General features: G+C 45.0%; 1 protein-coding gene across 1 annotated transcript in view; it reads right to left on the bottom strand.

The window, feature by feature from the left end:
* Positions 1-707: 707 nt before the first annotated feature.
* Positions 708-27,868, bottom strand: part of TCTN3 (tectonic family member 3) — a 781,719-nt gene continuing 754,558 nt past the window's right edge. Inside the window, exons 13-14 of the mRNA XM_085618937.1 lie at positions 11,781-11,921; positions 708-9,780 (exon numbers count right to left, since the gene is read on the bottom strand). Of these exons, the coding sequence (XP_085475063.1) occupies positions 9,553-9,780; positions 11,781-11,921 (369 nt within the window). The 3' untranslated portion in view covers positions 708-9,552. The remainder of the gene's footprint in view (positions 9,781-11,780; positions 11,922-27,868) is intronic.

The raw sequence follows: 27,868 nt of genomic DNA, 5'->3' as shown, positions 1-27,868 counted from the left end.
AGCCACGCAGCGGCAGGGAGGCGCGAGTTGCCACCAGCACACCCTTCCCCGCTGCGGGCTCCGGGGGCCACTACACCTTGACGCGCTATCACCGTAGGGGGGGAAATCCCCGGACCTGTCTCTGGCAACACCCGCTCCTCGCGGACCAGGCTGCGATGTCGAGTGGCGCTTCCCGCATGCTCACACAACTTCCTCGGCCTCAGATTCACTCCAGGCCCTGGCTTTTGGTTGCAGGGAGGCCGCAAATCGCGACGCTCGGTGTTCATGGTGTGTGGCTCGGCGGGTCCAATTACGGGCTCAATCGGGTCCGCGGCCCGTCTGGCAACTGTACCCCTGCTTGGGTCACGGATATATGTGGCGGATCAGTGGTTTTTAGGCAAAGGGTCCTGAGCTACTCTAGATCGCGGCCATCATGCTGTATGGCGTAGCCACGCCCCTCTGCACCTGTGTTATTGACAATTTTCTCATATGTGCATTTTCCTTAGATGCGGACTCATATAGCCCTCTAATCCCTTTAATTAAATAAGTATTATAAAATTGTCTCTGGATCCAAAATATTTACAATGTTTAAGAACACGACTGTCCTTCTAATTGATCACTTGTGTACAAGCTGAATAAAAAACAGGTAGTAGCAGCAGCAAAGCCTTTTCAAACTTTTCTGCCCAAAACGTAAACCATTATACTGAAAAAAGGAGAATGCTCCATCAGAAAGCACAATCATTTTTATTGGAAACATATTATTAAATATAAAAAAAATTACAAAAATATATTCTCTTTCTTTCAACATTTTTTAGATTACATTCGTAGCACATCTGATTAGGAAAAAACAATATTTCATGAGTTTAAAGGTTTTTTCAATGGTATTACATTACGTTTCAATAGAACCACAGTACATTTTAAATAACAAAGGGGCAGATGTACTAAACGTTTCTCTGGTTACAAACAGTTTTCTTCACCGTTTGCAACCGCCAACTTGTTTTTTAGAAAGTACTTAAGCCATTTTATAAGTCTGTAAACTTTTACCAACTCCTAAAACGGTTTTGCAAATCGGTAAAAATTCACAATTTGGAAGGGGAATGTAGTAGCAATGTTTGCCAAACACAAAATATTGAAAAAGAAAAGGTTACTTGAGGCTTATTTACAAGCCCCTTGCACCACCCACACACGCCCCTTTTTACCCATGTTAAAAGTGACAGCGGCACAAGGGGCTTGAAAATAAACCCCCTTATTTGTAGCCTTAATTATCCATCGTGGGTGACTTCATTGAAGGCCTAAACGCTAGAATAATTCCTTGATGCATATGTGGACCCAAGAAGACATCAATTTAATGTAATTGTCCAAAAATGTCTCTTATGGGGTGTGTAGGTCCATTTGATGTACAGCCCTCCTTGGAAACCTACTCGAGGCCTTATTTTTCCAAAATGTAGACTTCTATAATCCAGTGTGCCTATTACAAGATTCTATAGCAGAATCCCAAATCATTAACGGCTTAAAAACATTTAACATGAAAGGGTAAATGCATCCTAATAGGCTTGAAGCGAAAAACTGAAGAAAAGTGTCATGTTTCTGAGATTTCAGGAGTTGTCGATCCATGGTGCATTGTACTAGAAGTTGTTTCCCACCGCCATATATTGTTTTTATGGTGGAATAAATATTAGATGTTGTTTATACAACTCTACCTTATCCAGCCGGGGAGGAGGGCAGGTCATTTGTTCCATCAATGAATATTCCTACAATGCAAAACTAGGACTGCAAGTAACCTTTTCTTCAGCATAGAAAGATCTTCACTGAGTCAAATATGTTTGAATAGAGTAGGAATCAGAAAGTTTTCATCTGTAGCAGCAACAGGGCTGCAGAAACAAACTATGTTAATACATTATAACCATTACAGAGCATGTCTGGTTATTTGAAGAGATTTCACAGTGTCTCTTGGCGGACAGCAGCCTCAGTTTGAGTGTCTGAATCTAGATAATAATGTTGGGAATTAAATGATGTCCATGCAGCAGCATCACAGATTTCCTTTACAAGATTTCTATTAGTTGTGGTTGCTTCACCCTTTGTTGAGTGTATTCCTGGTTTTCCTGGGAGAGGTTGATTTGGTAATTGGTAATACCATGAAATGCAAGCCACAATTTATCTTGTAATAACCTGTTTAGATGAGACTAGGCCTTGCTGAAGAGGACCATAACTGACAAAAAGTTGCTTTGATTTTCTTGGGTCTTTTGTCTTGTATAGATAGAAGTCCAGAACTCGTCTGACATCTAAGGAACAAAGTGAATGCTCTACTGAAGAGGATGAATTGGAAGGAAACAGAAGATAAAAAGTTTGATAGTTCGATTTATATAAAAAGCTGAAACTACTTTGGGTAAAAAGTATAAAATATTGAGCACCCATTTGTCTAGGTTGCTAGGACTCCACTCTTCCTGAAGACACACTGCTTCCTCTACTGCTGTGGTCGACAAAAGGGAAAGGGGTGGTTGGAGCAAAGTCTGTCAATGTCTATTGCCTGATGAATGTCTCCCTCTGGAGTTGGATGTCTGCAGTTGTGTGGGCTTTATCTTGGTGTTCTTCCATTGATATGGTTGTTTCTGGCCTTCCTACTGTTGGTTCTGCGACTCGTAAGGCTGTAAGTATCTCCTGCCTTTATGCTGGTGCTGAAGTCTGTAAGTGGTTCTGCGCTACTCTAGGCTCAAGCCTTAAAGGTCTTAGCCTCACTAATTTTCATCATTTCTTCTTCAGTATGCTGACTGAATAAGGCGGATCTCGTGAAGGGAAAGTTCAAGATCTTTAGCCGGGCCTATGGCTGGAGGATGGTTGAGCAAAGCCATAATGACCGTTTCAAAGATATTCCATGGTAGTATACAGTTGCTGGTAGGTCTGCTGAGATACAGCAGCACTTACCTGGTTGGACACCAGGGAGCACTCGTTTACCATCTCCAAGAAATCCTGCAGCTGATATTTGATTGGATGATTGGTGAAAGATGTCATACCTTCCCATATTTCCATCTGATATCTACCTTGGAGGGAAGTTGTGTTGGCATTTTTAAGGTGAGTGGCAGCAGATTTTTCTACCAGCTGCTTCCAATGTTTCGCTCTTCTGTTCTGGAGAAGCTGTTTACAGGTGCTGATGCGGTAACTAGTCACAATATCGAAAAAAATATATTGGCTGGATAGAATATCGAGGTTTTTATATAGAATGGACAAAATAACGAATTGCAAAAATATAGTGGTGCAGAATATCGAAATGCAGGTAAGAAATATTGATTTCCATAATATCGAAGTCAGTAATATCGTTTTTTTTTGTGTGTGTGTTTTAAGTGTTAGTATATGTGTTAAAGGTATGTATTATTTTTGTAATCTATGTTAGAATTTTGTAAAAGTAATTCATTTTATGTTAATTTTTTTTTTTTTAATTTAATTCCGTAGCAGGAAGTAATTTATTTATAATATATATTTTTAGCATTATTAAGAATTAGTTAATTATATGTTAAAATGTTTTTTGCGTAATTTAATTCTGTAGCGGGTTGTGGGTTTATAGGGGAATAGGGTGGGAAGTAATTTAATTGAAACTAATTAATTTTTAATTGTATTACTTAATACATTACTATGTAATAAATTATATGGTTAATTAAGTTAATTAATTTATTATTAATTATTTGATTAATCGCAATTAATTAATTGGTAATTATGGTAATTGTGTTTGTTTATTAATTAGCAATTTAGATATTGATTAACAATTAATGTGTAACTATGTTAATTATATGAATTCTAATTAGTTAATTAATTGTTAATTAATTATATTAATTTATTAATATGTTACAGTATTGTAGGTGATGTTTAGAGGGAAAATAGTGGGAGGTATATTAATTTTTACAAAATAATGAATTGTTAATTATTGTTAATTATATTGCAGGAGTGGGTACATTAAATAATTCCCCTACGCTATCCAACACTTTCCTTACTGTTGCACTCACTGGAGTGGGAATAGTAATTTTTACCGTCCTGCTATCCAATGCTTTCCCTACTGTTGCACTCACTGGAGTTGTAATAGTAATTTTTACCCTCCCGCTATCCAACGCTTTCCCTACTGTTGCACTCACTGGAGTGGAAATAGTAATTTGTACCCTTCCACTATCCAACGCTTCCCCTACTGTTGCACTCACTGGAGTGGGAATGGTCATTTTTACCTACCCGCTATCCAACGCTTTCCCTACTGTTGCACTCACTGGTGTGGGAATAGTAATTTTTACCCTCCCGCTATCCAACGCTTTCCCTACTGTTGCACTCACTGGAGTGGGAATAGTAATTTTTACCCTTACGCTATCCAACGCTTTCCCTTCTGTTGCACTCACTGGAGTGGGAATAGTAATTTTTACCCTCCCGCTATCCAATGCTTTCCCACCTGTTGCACTCACTGGAGTGGGAATAGTAATTTTTACCTACCCGCTATCCAACGTTTTCCCTACTGTTGCACTCACTGGAGTGGGAATAGTAATTTTTACCCTCCTGCTATCCAACGCTTTCCCTACTGTTGCACTCACTGGTGTGGGAATAGTAAATTTTACCCTCCCGCTATCCTACGCTAAAAATATTGAATATTTTTTAATAATATTAAGTTAATATATGTATAAAAAAGATAAAACGCATGTTTATTTTTTTTAACTTACATTAATTATTTATTAATTTTAAGGTTATTTAAGTATTTTAAGTATGTTTTACTTAATTATATTTATTATTTCATTAATTTTACATTACTTTTAAGACATTTAAAAAATTCGATATTTTCACAAACTATCTTACTTACAACGATATTTTGGATTCAATATTTTTGTACTTACCTATTTGTAGATAGGAATTCGATATTCTGGTAGTCGATATTTTGGCACCGATATTTTTGCAGGTCGATATTTAGCTCCTCGATATTCTGTCAGTGATTCTGCTGATGCATGTCTGCGCTGTACAGATGTGAAAATAACCCAGATCAGGTTTTGGGTTTTTTCCTGGAATTTAGCATCCTGCCGACAAGGCCCCTTTCTTTTTTAAGAGGGGTGGTGTTGCCATCCTCACTTTCTCTTCAGCTCTATATAACATTCACAGCACTAATGGCAAAAGTGACTTTGGAAATTATCTAAGTTGCAAAGTTTCAAAGATGACGGACACCAGAGGTTGAGGAGTATACTTGAATATTAAGTTTTGACACTGTCCATGCAAGGACTCCTGAATCATAATATTGTCAACAAGCGATACCTGGGATGGTGAGGCAACTGGAGAGGTAGGTATCTATGAGGGAGTTTCATCAGAGTCTGTATAGGAGATCTTGATCTTGAATGTGATCTTTGCCTTGTCCTTTTTTCAGGCATGGTCTAGGCCTCCTTAAATGTGATATAGAAGTAGGCCTGGGTACCATCCTTTTAGGGGATAAGCAGAAGTCTTAACAGCATCTGCACTGTATTTACAAGAGAAATGGTTGGTCTTGTGGGTCGATGGAGGAAGTGGTGCTGGATCAGGAGAGAAAACTGGCCTTGGTGTACTTTCCTCTTGTGCAGCTCTCTGTCTCTTCCAAGGCTAAGGCGGTACTGAAGACGAAAATAACCTCAGTGTGACTTTAGATGAGGCCAGACAGCGTGGAGATACCATTCTGAGTAAGTGAACTGTAGATGTCAAGGGCACATAATGGACTGAAGAATAAAGATAGGACCATTAACTTCAATGGGGAGTGCTTCGATGTCATATATGGCATTTGTCTTGACATCGATGAGGACTGAGAGTGTGCTGACATTGGGTAAAGTCTTTTCTTCAACGGCAATGGATCATGCTGGATAAAATGCCAGACGTAATCGCTGCATTCAAGTGCAGCATCTTACATTAGGAGCGGTTCCGAAGAAGAGACGCTGGTTCTAATGCACCAGTATCTCCATTATATATTTGTGGTTATTATATCATAAGAATCCACTGACTTTGGCATGATCTTCGGTACTTGGAGTTTCATAGGAATACGTTGTTGACCCCCATTACGGCTCTACTCCTTGAAATACAAATTGAGATTACTGTCTTTGTCTGTTACGAGACTGGCTGATTAGCCTAGTACCATTTGGATTGTTTCATCTGGTGGACTCATATTGAGGAATACCCTGAAGAAATCCTGCGTTACAGGACAAAACGCGATGGCTGTTTTGCATTATAAAGAAATAAATATTAAAGAAGAAATTGTTTCAAGTCGCGCATGATTGAACTATAACTTTTTCTATGGACTTGTGATTTCTGAAGTGGTGCAACTCTGATCTAGTTCTTTTGGGCAATGGGATGTATGCTGATGCTGTGAGACCCTTCTTTGTCTTCGACAGCGAAGGTGGATTTTGAGTTTGCGTGCATCGAAGACCTGGAGTGTCCCCTATGACAGTATGGTACCGGTGGCAACTTCATAGCTTTTGATTTTAAATTCAAATTACGTCAAGAGTAGTTTTGTCTGTGGTGTGACTTACCACAAGTTATTCTTTCCCTGGAGCTCTGTCTGTGGAATTCTTTGCTAGCAGAGGCTGCTTTTTACAAGCCATTTTAGAAGCCGATCTTCCGGGTTTTTCCTTTTTTTGTCTTTCTTTTATTGCCCTCATGTCTTGCAGGATTCCTCTCAGTCTTATTCTTTTCCAGTCCTTCAAGGTTCTCTTAGACATTTCTTTGACAAATGTCACAGTCTTTTACAGAGTGGAAGGTAGCTTCTTTCTTCCAGAAGATGGACATTTGGAGAATAGAGAAGGCATTGCTTACAGAAAAAGTCTACTAAGAAACAGTAAAACTTATTTTTGCACTAAACAGGTTTAAGCCTTAAACTGTTGAGTAAAAAGGGCAGAAAAAACTTTCTGACAGAAATTGTAAGAAAAAACAAACAGGTGGAAAGCCTCCCAAGTGTTCTGAAATTCTTCCACCATGAGCTAGAACAAAGAACTGGTATTGAAAGGCAACTGCCAGTACAATGCATCATGGGTAGGGAGCCTCCTGGGGACTTGAAGATAGAAGACACTTTTACTCATTTTTTCAATCCTGGCCTATTAGCCTGAATTTCCTTTCATGTTACACAGTTTTAAGCCATTATTGCTTTGGTATGCTGCAAAACAGTTATGAATAGGTATGTGGGATTCTAACAGTCTACATCTCGGAAAAAATAGGGCCTTGGGTATGCTTCTAAGAGGTGCTGTACATCATATGGATTTAGGCACCCCATAAAGAAAATCTGTGGACAATTACATTAAATTCATGTATTCTAGTGTCCAAGCATGCAGCAGGCAATTGTTTGAATATTTATGACTATCAATCAAGATCCTACAATGCAGAATTACAGACTTCCGAGTTGGGATGCTAATGTATACGCGAAAGGAAAGGAGTCCCCTTAACACTCCTTCCCCTGAGTGAATATAAATAAATGTCTGCTGGGGAGGAGGCAGTGATCCAATGAACCACTGCCAACTCTCAAACTTTTCACAAAAAGAAAATGTGTTTTTAAATGAAGCACTGTTTCCTTTGAGGAAAAACAGACTACATTAAAATAAAAAAACGTTTATTATAAGGCTATCAGTCATGGGGGTTTGCTGAACCTATCAGGCCACCATTCCTACGCTGGCCACCAACTGGAGGCAGTAGCAATTTGCAGCCAACCTCATTAATATTTCTCAGGTATTCCAGATTGCGACCCATTCCAAATCAGAATTTAGCAAAACCAACATGTTAGAACATAAGTCAGACTGTTAAATAATTTACTGGTGGCAAAAATACTGGTGACAAACTGCCACCACATGTTCGCAACCAGTAATTAGTACATCGGGCCAATAATTCATAAAGACATTTTAGAAACATGAAATTATTTTTGGCATGCAATATATTGGTCCTACTCTTACTTGTTGTGTGACCAGAGCGTTAAGTGCCTTTACCGGATGGGAACAGGTAGATGTTGCAGTGGTTAAATGTTCCCATGGCCTCTGTGGTTTTGTGGGACTTGCATAGCATCATTTAGTGCTTCTCGGTGTTTAGAAGCCTCCAGTACCATCAGTTACTGTGTGACCACAGTGATACTGTCAAAAGACACTAGTGCCCTTAGTTGTGATAATGGGCCACTATTCCTCAAGTGCTTGCAGTTAGCAGTCTTCACTCCTCTCAGTGAAGGGGTGTCACTAGCTGAGTCAAGGGACAGACTCCCTTCAGCTTGTGATTGGTAGATCCTGTGCAGAGACAGTCACTGGTTTTCCTGTGCTGGAGAACCCTCACATCCCTATGCACAGAGCCTTTCAGGGACAGCTGGGTAGAACTGGACATCATTCACAATGAAGGTGTTGGATCTGCAGGGACTCCTTGGTAAGGCTGTATCACACCATTACCGAGAGCGAACACCTTCAAGCAACTCCTTGACCAGGTGCATGTGCTTTATCTGTTCTCCAAAAACAGTAAACAGTAAAAGTTACTAGATCGCAGGAATTACAGTGCGAGAGACGTCGATGTACCACAGGTCCCTGGAGCCCCTTTGGTGTAGGGGGCACACCCTTCAGGGGGCTCTCAGTGAACCTAAAGATTCTAAATATCTGTAATTTATGGAGACTCAGGAGCCCATCACCACTCTTTTCAAGGAGGCCCTATCATCTTGTGGTATGCCACTGGACCACCATATTTCACGCCAGTTCCTGGAAAAATTACTGATATGTAGCTTTGACTCTTCTTTATTGATTTCTTGCATAGCTTTTCAAGCTGTGTCCTGGGATTAATTAGGAGCAACAGTTCAGAAATCTGTAGTATTCATTTATAGGCCTTATACCTTTCTTTATTCTGCACTGAAAGCATGCCTCCTTCATGCTGAAGAAAATGAGTGGAGTGCAGGTCAGGAGATTTTCGCCTCTGAGATGTTCCCTATACAATATGCCCACTCAATCAATTAATTCGGCTACAAAAGTATCCATAGAAGTACATTTAAAAACCACAGTGAATATTTTAAAAACATTTTAAACAAGCATTTCATAAGAATCAATATAAAATTCAGAGAGTGACATCCACAGCCTGTCATCAGTCAGGAATAAAACTATAAAACAGTTCTAATAGGAGTTCATTGTAAAACGAGCCCGGACAGCAATTTTCAGAAACGTGCCCACATAAAAGATACACTCATCATTAAGTTGTAGCAGTTTGCTATATGCTTTTCTAAAATCGATAAGGCTGAGCCTCTTAATTAGGGTAACAACATTATCTTTGTGTATATGGAGTAAAAACCGCAAAAGAGTAGAAATTTAACATAGATTAGCCTGAACTCCCATCACACGGGCAGGGAGACGTATCTAGATTTGCCTGAAAGCCTAAAGGAAAACATAAATATCTAACAGTGCCCACCCTATAACGAAACAATAAACTACGCTCCCAGTGCCCAAAGGTTTTGTTAAATATCTTGCGATTGATCTATTTGCTCCAATATTCATACTCGACTTTGAGGTCTCGATCACCAATCTTTCAGACTGAGGGATTTTAACAAATCTGCGTGCAGCTGTTTTTTGCTAATAGTATGTTCCTACTCATAGGCCCTCACACAGCAATTATCAAAATAAATATGACCGTAGTAAAGCTGAAGAGGAAGGTGCATGACACATCTCTTCTTTCATGCATTGATACCCCATTCACAGCCACTCTGAATGGGAAATAGAAGTCAAACGGCAATTTCCAAAAAGTTGCAGGTTGGCCACGTGGATCCTGGGGATACACTGTAGTGTCAATAAAAGAGAGTATAGTCTCCAAAATAACTGGACTCTGGCACTGTAGAAAAAGATAAAGAAATGATTAGTCGACCACTTTCCCATCCCTAAACATAATGCTATGATAATTACAGACTCAGTAAACCTCTCACTGCTATGCTTACAAGTAGGTGGTCCACTGATTGGATTAATTCTGCATGCATCTTCCCAATGTGCTTCCTGTGGCATAACGCACCTAATGGAGGCCTCCTATCTCCCGTCTGTCCAAACACATGGTGAACTGAGTGTGTAGAACCATTCCCTCTCCTTCACAACCTGAATAAAAGGCTTTGCAGAAGGCACATTTGGACATATTAATTCAGTTCAGCAAGAAGCACTGCCAAATCTCCAATAATTCCTGGACTGCTGCAACTGAGCAAAGACCCTTACATCCAGAGCCCTCCAAGACGAACGAAGTGTTTAATGAGCTCCTATCACCAAACATGTCTGATTTACAAGTACAGGGGTAATTAATGGCCGTCAGAATTATCCCTTGGTAAATTCTAGCAGATCAAACCTGCTGCAATTAACCTGGGGAAAGTGGCCGGTAAATACTGTACATGTGTAATTCGACACGGTAAGCAGTGGAATTTACAGGTTATTCCCCATTTTCTAACTGAAAACTCTGAACCGGAGGTTTTTACCGCAACTGGTATATACCCCACCCTACAGTATCGACATTTGTCAATGTGGTAAATACCTCGTCCCCCATCGATCCCATTCGGAATCAGGGCCAGAGTCATGTTAAATGTGAGAGAACCCTCTTTATTATAAAAAAATATCTTAACGATGTGATACTATGTTCCAGTTCCCAACTATCAACGAACTTGTTACACTGTGTTAATATAGGTCACATTTACTAGTCCACAACTTGAAGGCGTAGGTGGCTACTTAGGTTAATAGTGCATCCACTGCTAGTAGTCACTTAATCTACAGTAGTGCGAGTATTTCCTAGGCGAAGATGGGGTATGCAATTGAATAGTCTAAACCGCTTCCTTTTTGTAAGATGAAGGTAAATCTGTATTTCGATAGTCAGAAACTGGCTTTGTCCTACTGGACAGTGATTTTCCTGGAATACTGAATGTATTTACATTGCTTTCAAGAATTTTAAAATAAGGAATCAGGGAAAACCTTTCCACAAACTGCAGAGAACCCAGGAAAAAACAGACGTACGTCTATGGAAGTAGGCGCAAGCGGTTGCAGACTGAATCCATCATATCTTCTCCACACACAATACTTCCCGAGACCTGGCTGTCCTGTTGCAATACGTTCTGGTGCTTCTCTTCCCACCAGAGACTTCAAGGAACATGCAATACTTTATAATGCATGCCTCTCCACATCATCAGAAGTCTGAGATAAGCCTCCACCACTATGAAACTTGCCAATGCACACCTCTGATGCAGCTCTCTACTAATGCAAGACTTCATGGTCCATGCCCCTCACTACAAGCTTTCACGATAAACTCCTTCCCACTGAAGGCCTTCCTGAACCTTGACTCTCCCACTGCAAGACTTAATGACTCCTGCCACAGCTATTGTGAGATTTCATGATGTGCTTCTTCCCAACGAAGAACTTTCTGAACCTTACCTCTATCATTGCTAGACTTTCCATTGAAAGCCTCTCACACTACAAGACTTTACAAAGCATGCACCTTTCCCACCCCTCTCCCGCCTTGTTACTTACTAATACATGCAACACACTGTGTAGTGCGGCACACCTTTCTGAGAACCAGACAATCTCACACACTTCTCTAACACTGCAAGACGTCGTGACTCCCAACCTTGCCATACTGTAACTTTGAGATGCACTTCTTCCCATAGAAGGACTTCCTGAAAGTCATCTATCCCACATCTACAGTCCAGTGCATTTCCCCTTCCTATCGATGGACTTCCTGAAAGTAATCTCTCCCACTGCAACAGTCCAGTGCATTTCCCCATCTACCCCTCTCCCTCAACTTTATTTTCTGGAGGATGTCTTTCACAGGGCGTGTTCAAATGCATGTCTCCTCCGTACTTTGCTTACCGTCAGCAGTGAACAGTGACTTTTGACCCGAGCTCCAAGCACCTGGGCCTGTGGGTTGGACCTCAGCCCCACTTCTGCCCATAGCACCTGTATTTCCAAGGACACAGGAACGATGCAACCAGTTGAGCAATCACCCTGAGTCTAGAGAAAAAAGAAAGCATAAAAGTAATTTCAATTAGAGAGCGGGAGACAACACCACTTTTAATTCCCCCTTCCCAACGGAAAGTTCCTCTCACTGTTTTGTTTTTCAAATGTAACATTATTAGACAGGACATGCCAATAAAGCTATAGATTAGTTCACCGATGAAGATCAATTAAGCAAAGGCCACCTAAAGTGTCCTTTGTAAGTCAGCCACGAGCCTACCTTCAAGACTGCACTGTATTGGTTGCAGGTGGCTAGCTTATATTTGAATATTTGACTGCATTGTCAGTTTGCGGTATCTCAAAACAACATCAACAATGCAGAATACGAAAAAGGATTCCCTCACGCCTTGGAAACAAGAGTCCATTGTCTGCATCTTTGGGAGCCAATTACTTCTAAGCCTTCCTGTCTCAGGTGTGGCTCAGTAAAAACATAGTTTTTAGATGTGCTGGTGGAAAGGCCAGAGACACGGGGGGACATATATTGGCCATGTACTGAGATGACCGCAGCTAGAATTCCCACATAACTTCTGGTAGCACGAGGGGCAATTTATCTTAATTTTTTCTGGGATAGGATTATGAATTACAGTTATGTCCGGAGGAAACTTCTACAATATTCAGTTGTTCTCTGTTGGGTAAAAGTGTAATGCGCATTTTCTACTGTCATTTTCATTTTGATAATGCGTTTGTAATATGGTTATACCTTCCATGGTATAATTCTACTGATGAACAAGTTACTTACCTTCGGTAGCGCTTTTTCTGGTGGATACAGTATCTGCCTGTGGATTCCTCACCTTGTGAATATCCCCTGCGCCAGCATTCCACGGAACTTTTTTCCCCAGCTCTCTACGCCGACGTGGACGACGTCATAAGGCATCGGCTCCGCTCGCGACTCCGTATGACGTCACCGGAGCCATAAGAGAGCCACGTCGGCGTGATGACATCAGTTCCACCCATTTTTTCCGTGCCCCCGAGGCGCACAGGTGGACCAACGACAAATTCAAAGTATACACAGTATACAACATACAATCAAATATACATAGTACATAAACAAAAGGAAAGCTAAATAAAACAAGCATTTCCTACCAATGTACCAGAAAGCATTACAACATCTCAAATAAGACAACTTTTAAGGTATACAAAGGTGGACAACGGGGAGGCGGGTGGGCCAGTGAGGAATCCACAGGCAGATACTGTATCCACCAGAAAAAGCGTTACCGAAGGTAAGTAACTTGTTCTTCTGATGGATACATCTGCCAGTGGATTCCTCACCTTGTGAATAGATTCCCACAGCAGTCCCCACTCCCGGAGGAGGGTGTCCACCTTTCCTATACCAGAAAGTCTTGCAAGACAGAGCGCGCAAAGTGGCCCTCCCTCCTCATCTCGGAGTCCAAGCAATAATGCTTTGCGAAAGTATGGAGGGAGGCCCAAGTCGCGGCTTTACAAATATCTGCCACAGGAACACCCCTGGCCAAAGCAGATGTAGATGATTTAGCTCTAGTTGAATGAGCCCTAATACCCTCAGGAGGAACCTTACCAGCCAGGGCATAGCAGATCTTGATGGTAAGGATGATCCATCTCGATAAAGTGCGCTTGTGCACCGCTCTTCCTTTAGAATGACCAACATAGCCCACGAAGAGCTGATCGTCCAGACGAAAGTCCTTCGTTCTGTCCAAGTAAAAGCTCACAGCTCTCTTTGGGTCCAGGCGATTAAGTCTTTCCTCCTCTTTGGAGGGATGAGGAGGTGGATAAAAAACAGGGAGAGTAATAGACTGCCCCAAATGAAATGGAGTAACTACTTTAGGCAGGAAAGCAGCCCTGGTCCTAAGTACCATCCTTTCAGCATGTAATGTTAGAAAAGGGGGTTTAGAACTAAGAGCTTGAAGCTCACTCACCCTCCTTGCCGAGGTTATGGGTACAAGAAAGACCGTCTTAAAGGACAAAAGCCTCAGAGGACAGCTATGAAGAGGCTCAAACGGGGACCCCATCAGAAAAGTTAAGACAAGATTAAGGTCCCACTGTGGCATTACAAAAGGAGAAGGTGGAAACTTGTTTGTAAGGCCCTTGATAAACCTTAGTACAATCGGAGATTTAAATAATGACGGTTGATGAGGAAGACATAGAAAAGCCGATAAGGCCGAAATATAGCCCTTGACCGTGGCCACAGCACAGCCCTGCTGAGCCAAGGAAAGAGCAAACTGAAGCACATCAGAAAGATGGGCTTTTAAAGGGTCAATGGATCTCTCTCCACACCATTTAGCAAACTTAGACCACCTATATGAGTAAATGGACTTGGTGGAGTGTCGCCTGGCCGATAAAATAACATCCACCACATCTGGCGGGAGAGAGAAGGAATTCAGGTTGCCCCGTTCAATCTCCAGGCATGAAGGTGTAAGCTCTGGAGGTGGGGGTGTAGAACCTGCCCCTCCGACTGCAAGAGGAGGTCTGCCCTCAGAGGGAGACGGAGCGGAGGGCACACGAGGAGAGGTGGAGAAGATCTGTATACCACACCCTTCTTGGCCAATCCGGGGCGACCAAAATAACTTGGGCCCGGTCTTGGCGAATCTTCCTCAGAACCCGAGGAATCAAGGGTATGGGAGGAAACGCGTAAAGGAGTTGTGAGCCCCAACTCAACTGAAACGCATCCCCCAACGCCCCCTGCATCGCATACTGGAGACTGCAAAATGTCGGGCAGTGCGCTTACTCGTGGGTGGCGAACAGGTCCACCCGAGGGGTTCCCCACATCCGAAAGACGTAACGAACCACCTCCGGATGGAGCCTTCACTCGTGGTCGGCGGAGAACTGCCGACTGAGACTGTCCGCACGTACGTTCAGCACCCCGGCCAGATGATTTGCCATCAGACAAATCTGATGGTCCTGAACCCAGGACCATAGACGCAGAGCCTCTCTGCAGAGACAATGCGACCCCACTCCTCCCTGCTTGTTGACATACCACATCGCGGTAGTGTTGTCCGTCAGGACTTGAACAGACTGACCACGAAGGGAAGGGAGGAAGGCCTTGAGCGCCAAACGAATCGCCCGCAATTCCAGAAGGTTGATGTGAAGCAACCTTTCCTCTGGAGACCAAAGTCCTTTGATCTCCAGATCCCCCAGATGCGCACCCCACCCTAAAGTGGATGCATCCGTTATCACTGTGGCCACCGATGGAGGTAGATGGAAGGGCTTTCCTTGGGACAGATTGCCCTCCACGCTCCACCAAGATAGATCCGCTGCAGCTTCTCTGGAGATCCTGATCGACTCCCTGAGATCCCCGTTGTGTTGATACCACTGCCTGCGGAGGCACCACTGGAGCGCCCTCATGTGCCAGCGTGCATGGTTGACCAACAGAATGCAGGAGACGAACAGACCGAGCAGGCGAAAGACCTTCAGAACTGGAAAAAACGCTCCATTTTGGAATAAAGGGACCATCTCCTGAATGTTGAGAATTCTTTGAGGTGGAGGAAATGCTCGACACACAGTAGTGTCCAGTACTGCCCCTATTAACAGGTTGCGTTGAGAGGGCACCAGGTGAGATTTGGGCACTTTGATCGAAAAACCCAAGTCGTATAACAGTCGAGATGTTACCTGCAGATGATGTTGCACCATCTCTGGGGACTCTGCCTTCAGAAGACAGTTGTCCAGGTAGGGGAAAACCGGATTCCCCGACCTCCTGAGATGGGCTGCCACCACTGCCATCACCTTCGTGAAGACTCGAGGTGCGGTAGTAAGACCAAACGGGAGGACCGCAAACTGGTAATGTTGCGACCCAACCGTAAAACAGAGATACTTCCTGTGCGACTTCAGGATTGGGACATGGAAGTACGCGTCCTGCAAGTCGAGCGATACCATCCAGTCTCCTTGCTGCAACGCTTGAAGAACCTGCGCAAGGGTCAGCATCTTGAATTTCTCCTGTTTCAGGTAAAAGTTCAAGACTCTGAGGTCCAGTATCGGACGCAATCTGCCGTCCTTCTTGGGAATCAGGAAATACCGGGTGTAGCATCCCTGACCCCTTTCCTGCTCTGGAACCACCTCTATCGCACCCTTTTGAAGCAAAGCTAGCACCTCCTTCTGCAGAAGAAGTAGATGGTCCTCTGAGCAGTAACCCTGGCAAGAAGGGTAAGGGGGAGCAAACTCCCGAAAGGGAAGGGCGTACCCAGTCTCCACGAGGTTTAAAACCCAAAGGTTGGTTGTAACTGATCTCCAACCTCGCAGAAAGTGGGACACCCGACCCCCCACAGGTCTTACATGTTCCAGGATGGGGGATCTAGGGCTGCTTCCCTGAAGCTTCATTGGGAGCAGAGGAGGCAGAAGATGAAGAGGGGTTGCAGCCAGAACCTCTCCGACCTCTTTGTCTCCCTCTATAGGACCTATAGAGGGGATTCTGCTGCTGCTGTTGCTGCTGAGGCTGCCGGAAGGAGCGAAATGAAGACCTCCCAAAACCTCTGAATTTCTTAAGCCCAAATCCTTTAGCAGGAGCCTGCAGACCTAAAGAATTAGCCGTCACCCTGCTCTCTTTAAACCTCTACAAGGCGGAATCAGCCTTTTTACCAAAAAGTCTCTGTCCGTCAAATGGCAAATCCACCAATGTGGCCTGAACGTCCGTAGAGAAGCCAGACGAACGAAGCCACGCTTGCCTCCTAGTGGCTATAGATGACCCCATTATCCTTGCCACGAATCAGCCGTATCAAGCCCCGACTGAATCACCTGCCTTGCAGCAGCCCGAGTGTCCATGACCACTTCCATAAAGGACGCCTTATCACCTTCTGGCAACTTAGGGGCTAAAGATTTCATTGAGTCCATAAGAGCATGAACATAGCGCCCTAGCAAGTAGGTGGCATTAGTGGATTTAAGCGTCATGCTCCCAGAAGAAAAGGTCTTTTTAGCCGCCTGATCCGCCTTCTTAAACTCCCTATCCGCAGGAGTCTGAGGAAAAGCCCCTGAAGCATGCTTCGAGCATGACGCCTGTACCACCAGACTTTCTGGAGAAGGGTGTGAAGATAGAAAACCTGGATCCCCAGGTGCCACCCTATATCTTCTCGCCACCTGCCTGGAGACTGCCGGCGAAGAGAGTGGCTTACGCCAGACGTCCATAACTGGCTCCAAAATAGCCTCATTAAAAGGCAGCAAAGGCTCACTGGTCGAGGTAGGCGAATGTAACACCTGAGTCAGAAGGTTAGGTTTATACTCCGCAGAGGGCAACTGCAAGTCCAGCAACTTTGCGGCCTTCTTTATCACAAGATGGTAAGGAGCCAGTTCCTGCAGTGGAGAGGACCTAGAGGAAGAATGCTCCCACTCCGGAGTCGTATCCAGGCCACTAGCCTCTTGAATGCCTTCAAATTCGTCGGAAGATGTAACCACCTCTCCTTCTTCCGCCTCCACTCTATAACGCTCCTCTTCCAAGACCCTCTGGGCCTCTCTCCTTGAACGGATCCGAGGAGCTGGCGTCGGTGGCGCCGTACGCGGAGTCTGTGGAACCGAACGTGGAGCCGGAGGTGACGGGGTCGGCGGCGCCGGCGCCGAAGGAGTCGGCAACGGCGTCGAGGAAGGCACCGTAGAAGGTCGATCCAATCGAAGTCGAGATGGATCCCCAGACGGCGCCGGAAACTGCCACGAAGGCGCCATCGGCAGAAAGGGCATAAACGGGGCCTGAGCATAATGCTGAGGCACTCCCAGAGTATATGCCATAGGGACCAGTAGGTGCGCCGGATGGGAAGGCAGCCCGTTGGAAAATCCCATACATCGCATTTAAAAAATGCGTCGAATCCGCATCCGGAGTCGGGAACTGCGGATAAGGGAATAATCCTGGATCCGGCTGAGGAGTACCTGGTACCGGAGCCGCAGTGTCCTCAACAGGCGCTGTAGGATCATCTGGCTCTGAAGAAGGCTCTTTTTCTTGCTCTTGCTCGGCCTCCGAAGCCGAAGTCTCCACTGGAACCGGTGACTGCGCCGGTGACTGTGCCGGTGACTGCGCCGGGGACTGCGCCGGGGACCGCGCCGGGGACCGCTTCGGCGAAGGAGATCCCTCTGGAGACTTAGATGGAGAAGGAGACACATCCTTACTTCGACCTCGAGGCGAAGTCGATCTCAACGCCTTGCTCTTCGAATACCGGCGCCGAAAGGAATGCTTCCTCTTCTTATGATGTTTCTTCGATGACGACTCCGGTCTCGATCTTTCCTTCTTCCTACCTCTCTTCTCCTTCTTAGCCTTGGCCATGAAGAGCTTCGCCTCCCTTTCTTTCAAGGCCTTGGGATTCATCCTTCTGCAGCTGGAACAATCTTCCACGTCGTGGTCAGATGAAAGGCACCACAAACAATCTTCATGGGGGTCTGTCATTGACATGTGGCCCCCACATTCCCTACAGGGTTTAAAACCCGACTTCCTAGTCGAAGACATGACAATTTTCTCCAACAGTAACACACTACACAACTACAAAGTAGCAGGAGAGTGCTGGAAAAACCGTTGCGCGTCGACGGCGCGGAAAAAAGGGAACTGACGTCATCACGCCGACGTGGCTCTCTTATGGCTCCGGTGACGTCATACGGAGTCGCGAGCGGAGCCGATGCATTATGACGTCGTCCACGTCGGCGTAGAGAGCTGGGGAAAAATGTTCCATGGAATGCTGGTGCAGGGGATATTCACAATGTGAGGAATCCACTGGCAGATGTATCCATCAGAAAGATTAAGTACAGTGGCATATTCTCTGGCACAATAATTCTATTATCATATTTCTTTTTTTTAATTAAATATTTTTTTATTTTCACCATTGCACAGTTAGCACATTTCATCGCACAATCTCCAATAGTACATTTAAATTCTTATAACATATTACATATCAAAACGTTTCCATCATAAACAAAATTCATCAGAGCATCCAACTTATTTCAATAAATTAATATCATCTCGAGTTTCTACAACAGATGCCAGAAATTCATCCAAAGCTGTCCTAACTTAATCCCTCAATCCCAGACCCTCTCTCCATCTTATAATGGGGTCCCATATCCTTAACCCCAATCTCCTCCCTTTTCTACCTTTCCGGGCATATATATTTTTTTCCAAATTATAAGTTGATAAAAGGTTAGACAGCCAGACTTGCATTACTGGGGGGGTTTTATCCAGCCAGGCCCTGGCTATGCAGAGCCTATAAACTGCCATTGCGACAAAAATAAACTCCCTCTGGTTAATATTGGTATCTGTGACTATCCCTAACAATATTTCTGGGGGTTTTAAGATAATCTGGATATTCAGGGAGGCATCGAGAAACTTCTCTATCTCTTTTATGACTGTTTGTATTTGCGGACATACAGCAAATACATGTATTAGGTCTGCATCAGGGGAGCTACATCTTGGGCATGTGATACCTACGCTACCCCCCCATTTTGCTATCTTTGCTGGTGTGAAGTATAGCGAGTAGAGGGTTTTATACTGCTGTGATTGCAGCGGCGCTGAGCAGAGCAGAGTACGCCCTAGGTCCAGTGACTCTTTAAACCAACTAGCCTCACCTGCCAGCTTGTCTGCCCACTTTCCACTATACTTGTCCATATCATCTGATTTTCCTGCTAACAGGTTCGCGTAAAAACTCCGAATAGAACAGTCCCCCCCTAGCCTTATTTTCTCCAGTATTTCTACCTTACCAAACCCCACACTCCCACCCTGCTTATTCCCCAGAAAACTTCTTAACTGCAAAAATTTTAAAAAATCCCTCCTGTCTAATCCAAATCTGCTCATTAAATCTGTAAATTGAAACACCCCCTCCGTACTCCTCACATCCCCAATCTGTCCTATCCCCTTCTCCATCCAGCCCGCCATTGTGACATCCCCAAAAATCTGCATTGGGAGGGAGACATTTTTATACAACCTGGTGTACCAATTATATCGGCCCAGGCCAATTTTTTTCGTCACAGCATTCCAAATCTTAATTGCGGCTTGGACTGTCTTAGATCTGGTTCTTTTGTAATATGCGAAGTCAGTACATTTAAGAAAAGAATTCTCCACCTCCGATCCCAACACTATAGAGTATATCCTAGATGAATCATTTGATGCTCTAACGTCCAAAGCGCCCCCACCTATCAGCCCCCGCATATATTGGAGTGCAGATGCCCAGTAATATAATCTGAAATCAGGCGCCCCCCAACCTCCTCTCTCTCTAGGCAAAGACATGAAACGATATGCCCTACGGGTCTTGCCATGGGCCCAAATGAATCTATTCAACATATTTTCTAGATCTTTAAACCATTTCACCTCAAACCACAACGGTATTGTCCTAAAAAAATACAAAAATTTTGGCAATATTAACATTTTTATAACGTTGGTGCAGCCCATTAATGACAAATGCAGATTGTTCATTTGATCCAGATCCGTCTTAACCTTTAGCATCAAGGGCGCAAGGTTATTCTGTATCAGTGAGTCTAAGTCAGCTGTGATTGCAACCCCCAAATATACCGCTGAGTCCACAACTCTGTGATCATTGAAAACAATATGATGGTTACATACTATTTGAGTTTTGGAACTATTTAGACTGTACCCCGATATTTGCCCAAATCTTTGTGCTTCGGACTCAATTTCCCCTATGGCCATGCTGGGATTGGGTGTCAAAATGGCCACGTCGTCGGCATAGGCCAGGGTCTTTACCTCACATCCATTCAATCTTATTGGAAGGATCCTTTCATTGCCCTCCATTTTCCTTATCAATGGATCCAGGTAAAGAGCGAATAGTAATGGGGAAGATGGGCAGCCCTGTCTAGTCCCTCTCCCAATCCTAACTGCTGCCGATTTACCTCTATTAACTCTAATTCTTCCTGACGGATTCTTATACAGAGTCTGCATTGCAGTTATAAAACTGTTCCCCAATCCATTCCACTTTAATGTTTGCCAAAGGTATTCCCAGGAGACTCTAACGAACGCCTTTTCGGCATCCAAAAATAGTGCCGCGATAGGGTCCCCCAGGACACCCGCCGCGTCAAAGGTTGTAATCACCTGCCTAATGTGTTGTGTAGTGCCTTTGCCTGGAATAAACCCATGCTGAGTGTGGCTTACTAATCCCTCTATTACCTCTGCAAGCCTTCTTGCTAATATCTTGGAGTACACCTTAGTATCTGCGTTCATCAGTGTAATAGGCCTATTCGACCCTGGGAGTGTCAAATTTTTACCTTTTTTTAAGATGAAAATGATATCCGCTTCCCCCCATGATTCAGGTATCTTGTCCCCCTTCTGCGCCTCCAACATGACATTAAACATATCGATTCCCATAACTTGATAAAACACTTTGTAAAACTCCACGGGGAGCTGGTCTGGGCCGGCTGCTTTACCTGATGGTAACATACTTAATGCCATAAGAAATTCCTCCAGACTAAAGGGGGAATCCAACCTATCCTTTTCTTCCACAGATATACCCGGAGGAATAATATCACTAAGGTAGCTTTCAACCTCACTTGTGGTTCCTACCCTGCCCCTGGTATATAGCTCTTCATAAAACTGCCTGAATACTTCCCTTACTTCAGTTGTTTCAGTGACCATAATTCCGTTCCCATCCGTAATCTCCACAATGTCTGATGCTGCTAGTCTCTGTCTGGTACGTACTGCTAATAAGTGGCCTACCTTCTCGTTTAGCTCGTAAGCAGCTTCCCTCTTAGTTAGATAATTCTCTGCTGCTTTTTTTGAGATACTTTCTGCCGCCTCCGCCCTAAGAGCCACTATTTTTAGCAGATGTTCTTCTATTGGTGCCTTGTCTCTTAAATCCTGCGCCAGTTCCTCCTCAACCCTTATCAACTTTTGATAAACTTCCTTGTTTTTAAGTCGTGTCCTTTTCTGGGCTGAAAACACATAGCTCATTGTCTCACGCCTTACACCGGCCTTAAAGGCATCCCACACCACTCCCAAGGGAGCCGTACCTTTATTAATTCCCCAATAGGCCCTGATCCATTCAGTCATGTAGACCCTGTATCCTTCATCCTTCAAAAGGGCTCTATCGAATGTCCACTGCGTATCTTTTCGCCGTGCCTGGCCCAATCTAATAGTTAAAATCAGAGGACTATGATCCGAAACAATTCGAGGTTGTTTTTCTATTTGTGCCTCTGACAACAAGGGGGTTGAAATCAGAAAGTAATCCAGTCTAACGAGTATCTTATAGGGGGCCGAATAGAATGTACTACCATCAATACCTGGGTTCAACTTAACCCATGGATCCACTAAAGAATTATTTGAGACCATATCTGACAGTGCCCTATGGGTTCTCTTTTTTCTCCCTGCATATACCCTCCCCGTCTGTACAAATGAGCTACTGGGATCATGAATATTAAAGTCCCCACAACATATAATTGGCTCTGGCCATAGTGCCAACTCAGTATCTAGAAATTGGAAAAGTTCAGGATCGTCTTCTGTCGAACCATACACAGAAACTATGGTACATTTTTCCCCCTTAAATTTTATTTCCAATATTACCCACCTTCCCCATTGGTCCTCCATTTTCCTTATCACCTCTACATCAGTGGATCTCCCTAGTACAGCCACCCCCCTATGCTTCGTCCCTTGCTTAGTATTTGCCAGCACGACGAACCCTAGGTGGTCCATAAGATAACCCTTAGAGGCTTTGACGTGTGTTTCTTGGAGGCAAACCAAATCCAACTTAAGTGTCCTAAGTAATGCCGCCACCCTAAGTCTTTTACCCGAATCGTTGAGACCGCAGATATTAATAGTAGCAATCCTACAAGTCATTAAAATACATCATAGGTTTTGTCCAACTCTGCATACCTTACCCGATCTAACACTTTGCTTTGATAATGTATCCGATAGTTATCGCGTAACCTCCTCCTTATGTCTAGTGCATACTGTAAAATGTGAACTCCCTGCGCGCTGGACTGTGCTTTCCTGTGCTTCTTCTTACACCCTACCTCACCTTTGTTTACGTTTTTAACCCTCTTTTTACCCCCTATTCCCCCTAATTCCACCCTGCCCCCCCTCTGTCTCCCCCCCCCCTCCCCCCCTTTACTGGCAAATAGGTCCGTGAGACCTATGTGTAGCCGCAATAGCTTGTGGGGATCGCTCCTCTCTCCCCCCTTCACCCATCACCCTGTGTGTCGTATACCCCTCCTCTGTGTCTTTATCTTAAGTATTTCACTATTTTGTATGTGCTGTCCCCTTGATAATAGTCCAAACAGCGGTATACCAAAGTCTAGAGTCTTCCTCTACCAGTGCATACACCCCGCTTCATCTCATTCCAATCCTTGGATTTTAACAGTTCTATGTTTCTCAACCCCCTTTCTGTGATTTAATCTCCTCCAAGAACTGTTGGGCCTTAATCTCGGAGAGGAAGATATTTGTTCTGCCCCTGGTAACCACCTTTAGCCTTGCAGGAAATAAGAGAAACGCCTCGGAACCTAGGGCCTGGAAAGGTTTAATGAGCTGCCTGAGTCTCCATCTTCTCTCAACCGTTACGTGGCAGAAATCTGGCCTGGCGAAGAAGGTGGTTCCCTCAAAGGATCTTTTCCTGTCAGGTCTAGCCTTATCCATTATTTACTCCCTGAGCAGGTAATTCCCAACATATATCAAGATGGCTCTAGGCAATGCATGTTGACCTGCCTGCCCCTCGCCCCCTCTGCCTTTTCTGATGGTGAAGGGAAATCTGTGGGCTCGTTGAATCTCTCTTTCCCACTCCCACTGTGATTTGGGGAAAGCTCCTCTTAGCAAGTTAACCACAAAGTGCATAATGTCATCCCCCTCTGCTCCTTCCGCCACGCCCAAAATGCGAATGTTGTTCCGCCTCTGGCGGTTTTCGAAATCCTCCAACTTCCATTGCAAATCGCTAGTCAATTTTTCCTGCTCCAGTTTGAAATTCTGCCATGCCCCAACATCATCCTCTAGCTTCCCGGTCCGCTCCTCCACCTCAGTCACTCCCTCGATGACACCTTCATACAGTTTATTAACCTTCCTGAGGGTATTATGGATTTTTTTTGTGGCTTGCCTAGCCCTTCGACTTTCTGACCTTGCTTCCCCTTGCATCTGCTTAAGTGTGGTGCAAATCATATCAAAGGGGGCCAGATACTGCGCTGGAATGGGGGTATTACCTGAGGTCTGGGAGTTACCTTCCTCTAAGTAGGTTTGTGACGTTGCAGAATAGTCCCAGTCTAACTTCTTCCCCCCTACTGTAGGTGATTCCAATCCTCCACCATGCCTTCTACCCTTTACACTTCTCTTTTTATGCGTGGTTTCTTTCATTGATGAACTTGATCCAGAGCTTGTTTCTCCGTCTAACTCCCCCTCCTCTGAGGTGTCGTCGCTTGACCGGGTAGTATCGGTGTCTTCATTCACTGAGAAAAAGCATTCTCCTTCCAATGAGGCTCCCTCTCTTTTCTCCAGTCCCAAAATTTTATTATCTGCAGCCAGTGAAGCACTTTTTCCTGCTAAGCTAAGATTGCTGTCCTCATTGTTTATTTCTTTTTCCCTTTTATCGCTCATCTCAGCTTCTAGTTGAATTAGCGCCTCCATCATGTCTGCGCTTCCAGCTGACCCGGGTCTATATGGCCCCCCGATTGTGTCTGGTATTAAGTTATTACTAGGCCCCTTGGTCTCCTTCAGCCCGCTGTTGTTGAGGCATGTAGTCTGCATTACCTTAAGTGCTGTGGCTCCTGCGTTACCTCCGTCTCCGCTGCCGCTGCCGCTGCAGCTACTGGCGAGTGTTGCTGCCAAGTCTCGGGGTTGCCTAGCGACCGCTGCCTCCGCACCGGGAGCGTCTGCCGTTGCGTCCTCGAGGACGTTTCTGTTTACGATTTGCTGCGTGTCCGGCTGGGAGCTTCTTCTGGATGTGAACGCCTCCATCAAGGTAGGCTGCCTTAGTGCCGCTTCTTTTCCTTTGCTTAAGCCTTGCCTTGCAATTGTTGAAGTATCCTCGGTGAAGTGATCCGGGTCTTGCCCGGGCCGGGGTCGATCGATTCTTTCTGCTGTCGCTGTCTCTGATTTTGAGCGCACCTCAGCCTTCTCCGCTTTCTCCGCTTTTTCCGCTTTCTCCATTTTCTTCCCCTTTTGAGCTGGGGGTATTATTTTCCGTATGGCGCCAGGCCCCCGCTGTTGTAATCCCGGGGGTACATCATTGCTGCTTCTTTTTGCATTTGCATGGACACCTCTACCACCCGTTCCTTGCTGGTTTGTTGGCGTATCCTGATGCGCTTTTGTCTTCTCCTTATCCTTATCCTTGTCGGCTTTAGTTAAGCGTGCCGGCATCCTCGCCAGTTGTGCTCGAACCGCAGCTTTCCACTCAGTTAATTTTAGCAATAACCAGGTAATTTGTACTTTAGTTGCAGGGTATTTTGAACGGACCCTGGTTAGTCCTGGCTGCAGCCAGGTAGTCAATATAGTCCTTATTCCACAGCCATCAGGGTATCACGGGGAGAGAGGTCTGGAGCGACTTCTCACCACAACCTCACGGCGGCCACCTTGCCCCCATCCTCTCTATTATCATATTTCTAGTGGCATCTTAATTCTAATGGTATGGTTTCTTGAAAACTATAATTATGATAATCTACTCATGCTCACGGCAACTCTGCATGATCTGCTGTATAATAATTTATTAAAATATTTATACTTGCACACTGCCCTTTATGGCATCATTTCTCATGCCACTTAACTCTTTTCAGAATTTCTAATGCAAAAGTTGCAAAATGCCTTATTGCAAAATATATGAAATATTGTTTTTCCACTTGGCACTGAAATGCTTATCGAACAAGAATAGAGATACCTTCATGGTAACTCTTAGGATATAGACTCTTTTCCCATTATGACTTGTTGGTGCCTTTCTACCTTCTGGCAGGATCAGAACCACTGCGTCTATGGCTACTTTATTACAGAACCTTCTGTTGTCATAGGCAGACACCCCACTCTTGTGGCATGCCCTCCGCAGTGTGCTTCAATTTGAAGGGGGGGGGGGGTTTGAAATATAGACATTAGGGAGCTATGACTTGGAAGGATCACCCACTTTTTCTGCTCAGAATGCCTTCTAAACCTAAAACTATGGCTAGAGAAACACAGTCTCCTTACGTTTACTTGATGTTAGAGACTACAGTTCCTGGAGAACGTCATGTGTCCTGCGTTGCCAACATTTCCACAATAGAAACTTTACCCATACCTCACAAGTGGATTTGCATATTGTATGGGAGGGGAATGGGTCAAAACCGGAACCATGTCACTACCCTTGCAATATGTACTATACAGGGGATTAGCTTGATATTCTCTCACGCGATGTGTGCATCCACATATGTACCTATGCTTTCTTTTTGGTTTTCCCTCTATTCTTTTCTCATAGTATTATTTTTTAGGTCTCGCCTAGCATTGCAGCGTGCATGCGGTGCTTGCTCTGCGAGACATATTGTGAACGAAGAGATTTGGGAAGGGAACTTGAAGCCCCGCCACTCTTTCATTGGCTGGCATCACAGTTTATGTAAAACGGTGGCCAGCGATTGAAACTGAGGCTTTTTGGTTGCCACCCTTTCCCCTTTTCGTTCGGCCCATCCGGACAGGATTGTCTGCTTCACGGCTGTCATGAAGCAATTTCTTTATAGGGGCCATGTGTTTCTAATTAATTCATCGCTTGCTTAGTTCCGCAGAACGAGCTTTAGGGGCCATCTGTTTCTAATTACACCTCGGGATGCAACCTTCCAAACGAGGCGCATTTACATAAACGCGACTAATGGTATCGCCTCGGCTGCCTCTTTGCCAGGGTCCCTTGTAAACATCGCAAATTAGTGTGGGGTTTTTTGCCTCCTGTTTTATCCTGCCTCTGGAAGGTGAAGCATGTCGAGCAGGGCGCCCTGTCCCGGGGCCTCAAAGAGGAAGGGGACGGAGGCGTTTGAATTTACGTCTAGCTGGACAGCTGCTGCGTTCTCCACAGAACCGGCCCGCGCCGCCTGAGTCACTGCCATTAAACCGCTTCCCACAGGCCGAGAGGAAGCCGAGCAGCCCCGCCGCACTTCTCGCTGGAGGAGGACTAGCCACGTGCCGCACAGGACGAACACATCTCCGGAGGCACCCACCGCCACAGCCTCTCTTCATGGAGCTGTTGTGCTGCGAGGCGCCAGCGGTGAGGCGAGCCCTGGCAGACCCGGCGCTGCTGCGGGATGAGCGTGTGCTGCTCAACCTCCTGCGGGTCGAGGAGAAATACCTGTCGTGTTGCTCCAACTTCAAGTGCGTGCAGAAGGACGTGCAGCCCTACATGCGCAGGATGCTCGCCACATGGATGTTGGAGGTTTGTTTCCTAAAGACCACCTGCAGTCCACGCTGAGGGACCCGGATACCTCACGGTGTGCCCCCAACCACACAAGGAACCTCTCCCCAGCACTTGCATATTTTTGCACATTTTGCCCTTCTCTACCCTCCCTTCCTGGCTGGCGGCTGCTGCTCTTCTAATACTTAAGAAACGTTTCGGAAAGTCCCCTCAGGGAGGGCTGGCTCGCGGCCCAGAGGGGGGCATCCTGCATTAACTTTTACCTCTAAGGAGGATAATACCATAAAATGTTAACATTATTGACACACAAGCAGCTGTTTCTTCCTATTAAAGTGGGTGTCTACGTATTGTAGATTTGAGCTGTAGGGCGGGGGTGTCGATTCCAGAAAGTGTTTGTTGGGTGCCATGAGTGTCCCAAGAGTGGGAAGGATTGAGGCCCCTGGCTCACACCCGGCAAAATACCTTGGGGTGTCCATCCTCGTGGAGCTCGGCTGTACTCCGTGAGACCCGTCCACTTCAGCCTCTGAGACGGGAAGAACACCCCAGCCCTCCTTTAGAGGCTCTGTACGCCCCCCTCTTCATCCCTCACCCGCCCGGAAAAGACATCCCTTGGTAGCCCTTAGCCCCAGCTTTGTTTTCATGTATCGGGCTTCTCTGTCCAACCTTCCTTTCATTTTTAATGATTTTTTAAAACTAAATGTCGGCTTGAGCATGCGAGACTTTTGCTTCTCCGTTGGT

The sequence above is a fragment of the Triturus cristatus genome, chromosome 7 (genome assembly GCF_964204655.1).
Source record: "Triturus cristatus chromosome 7, aTriCri1.1, whole genome shotgun sequence".
In the NCBI taxonomy this organism is placed as follows: Eukaryota; Metazoa; Chordata; class Amphibia; order Caudata; family Salamandridae; genus Triturus; species Triturus cristatus.
Note: the sequence above shows the minus strand (reverse complement) of the source record. Positions and strands in the feature narration are given on the sequence as shown.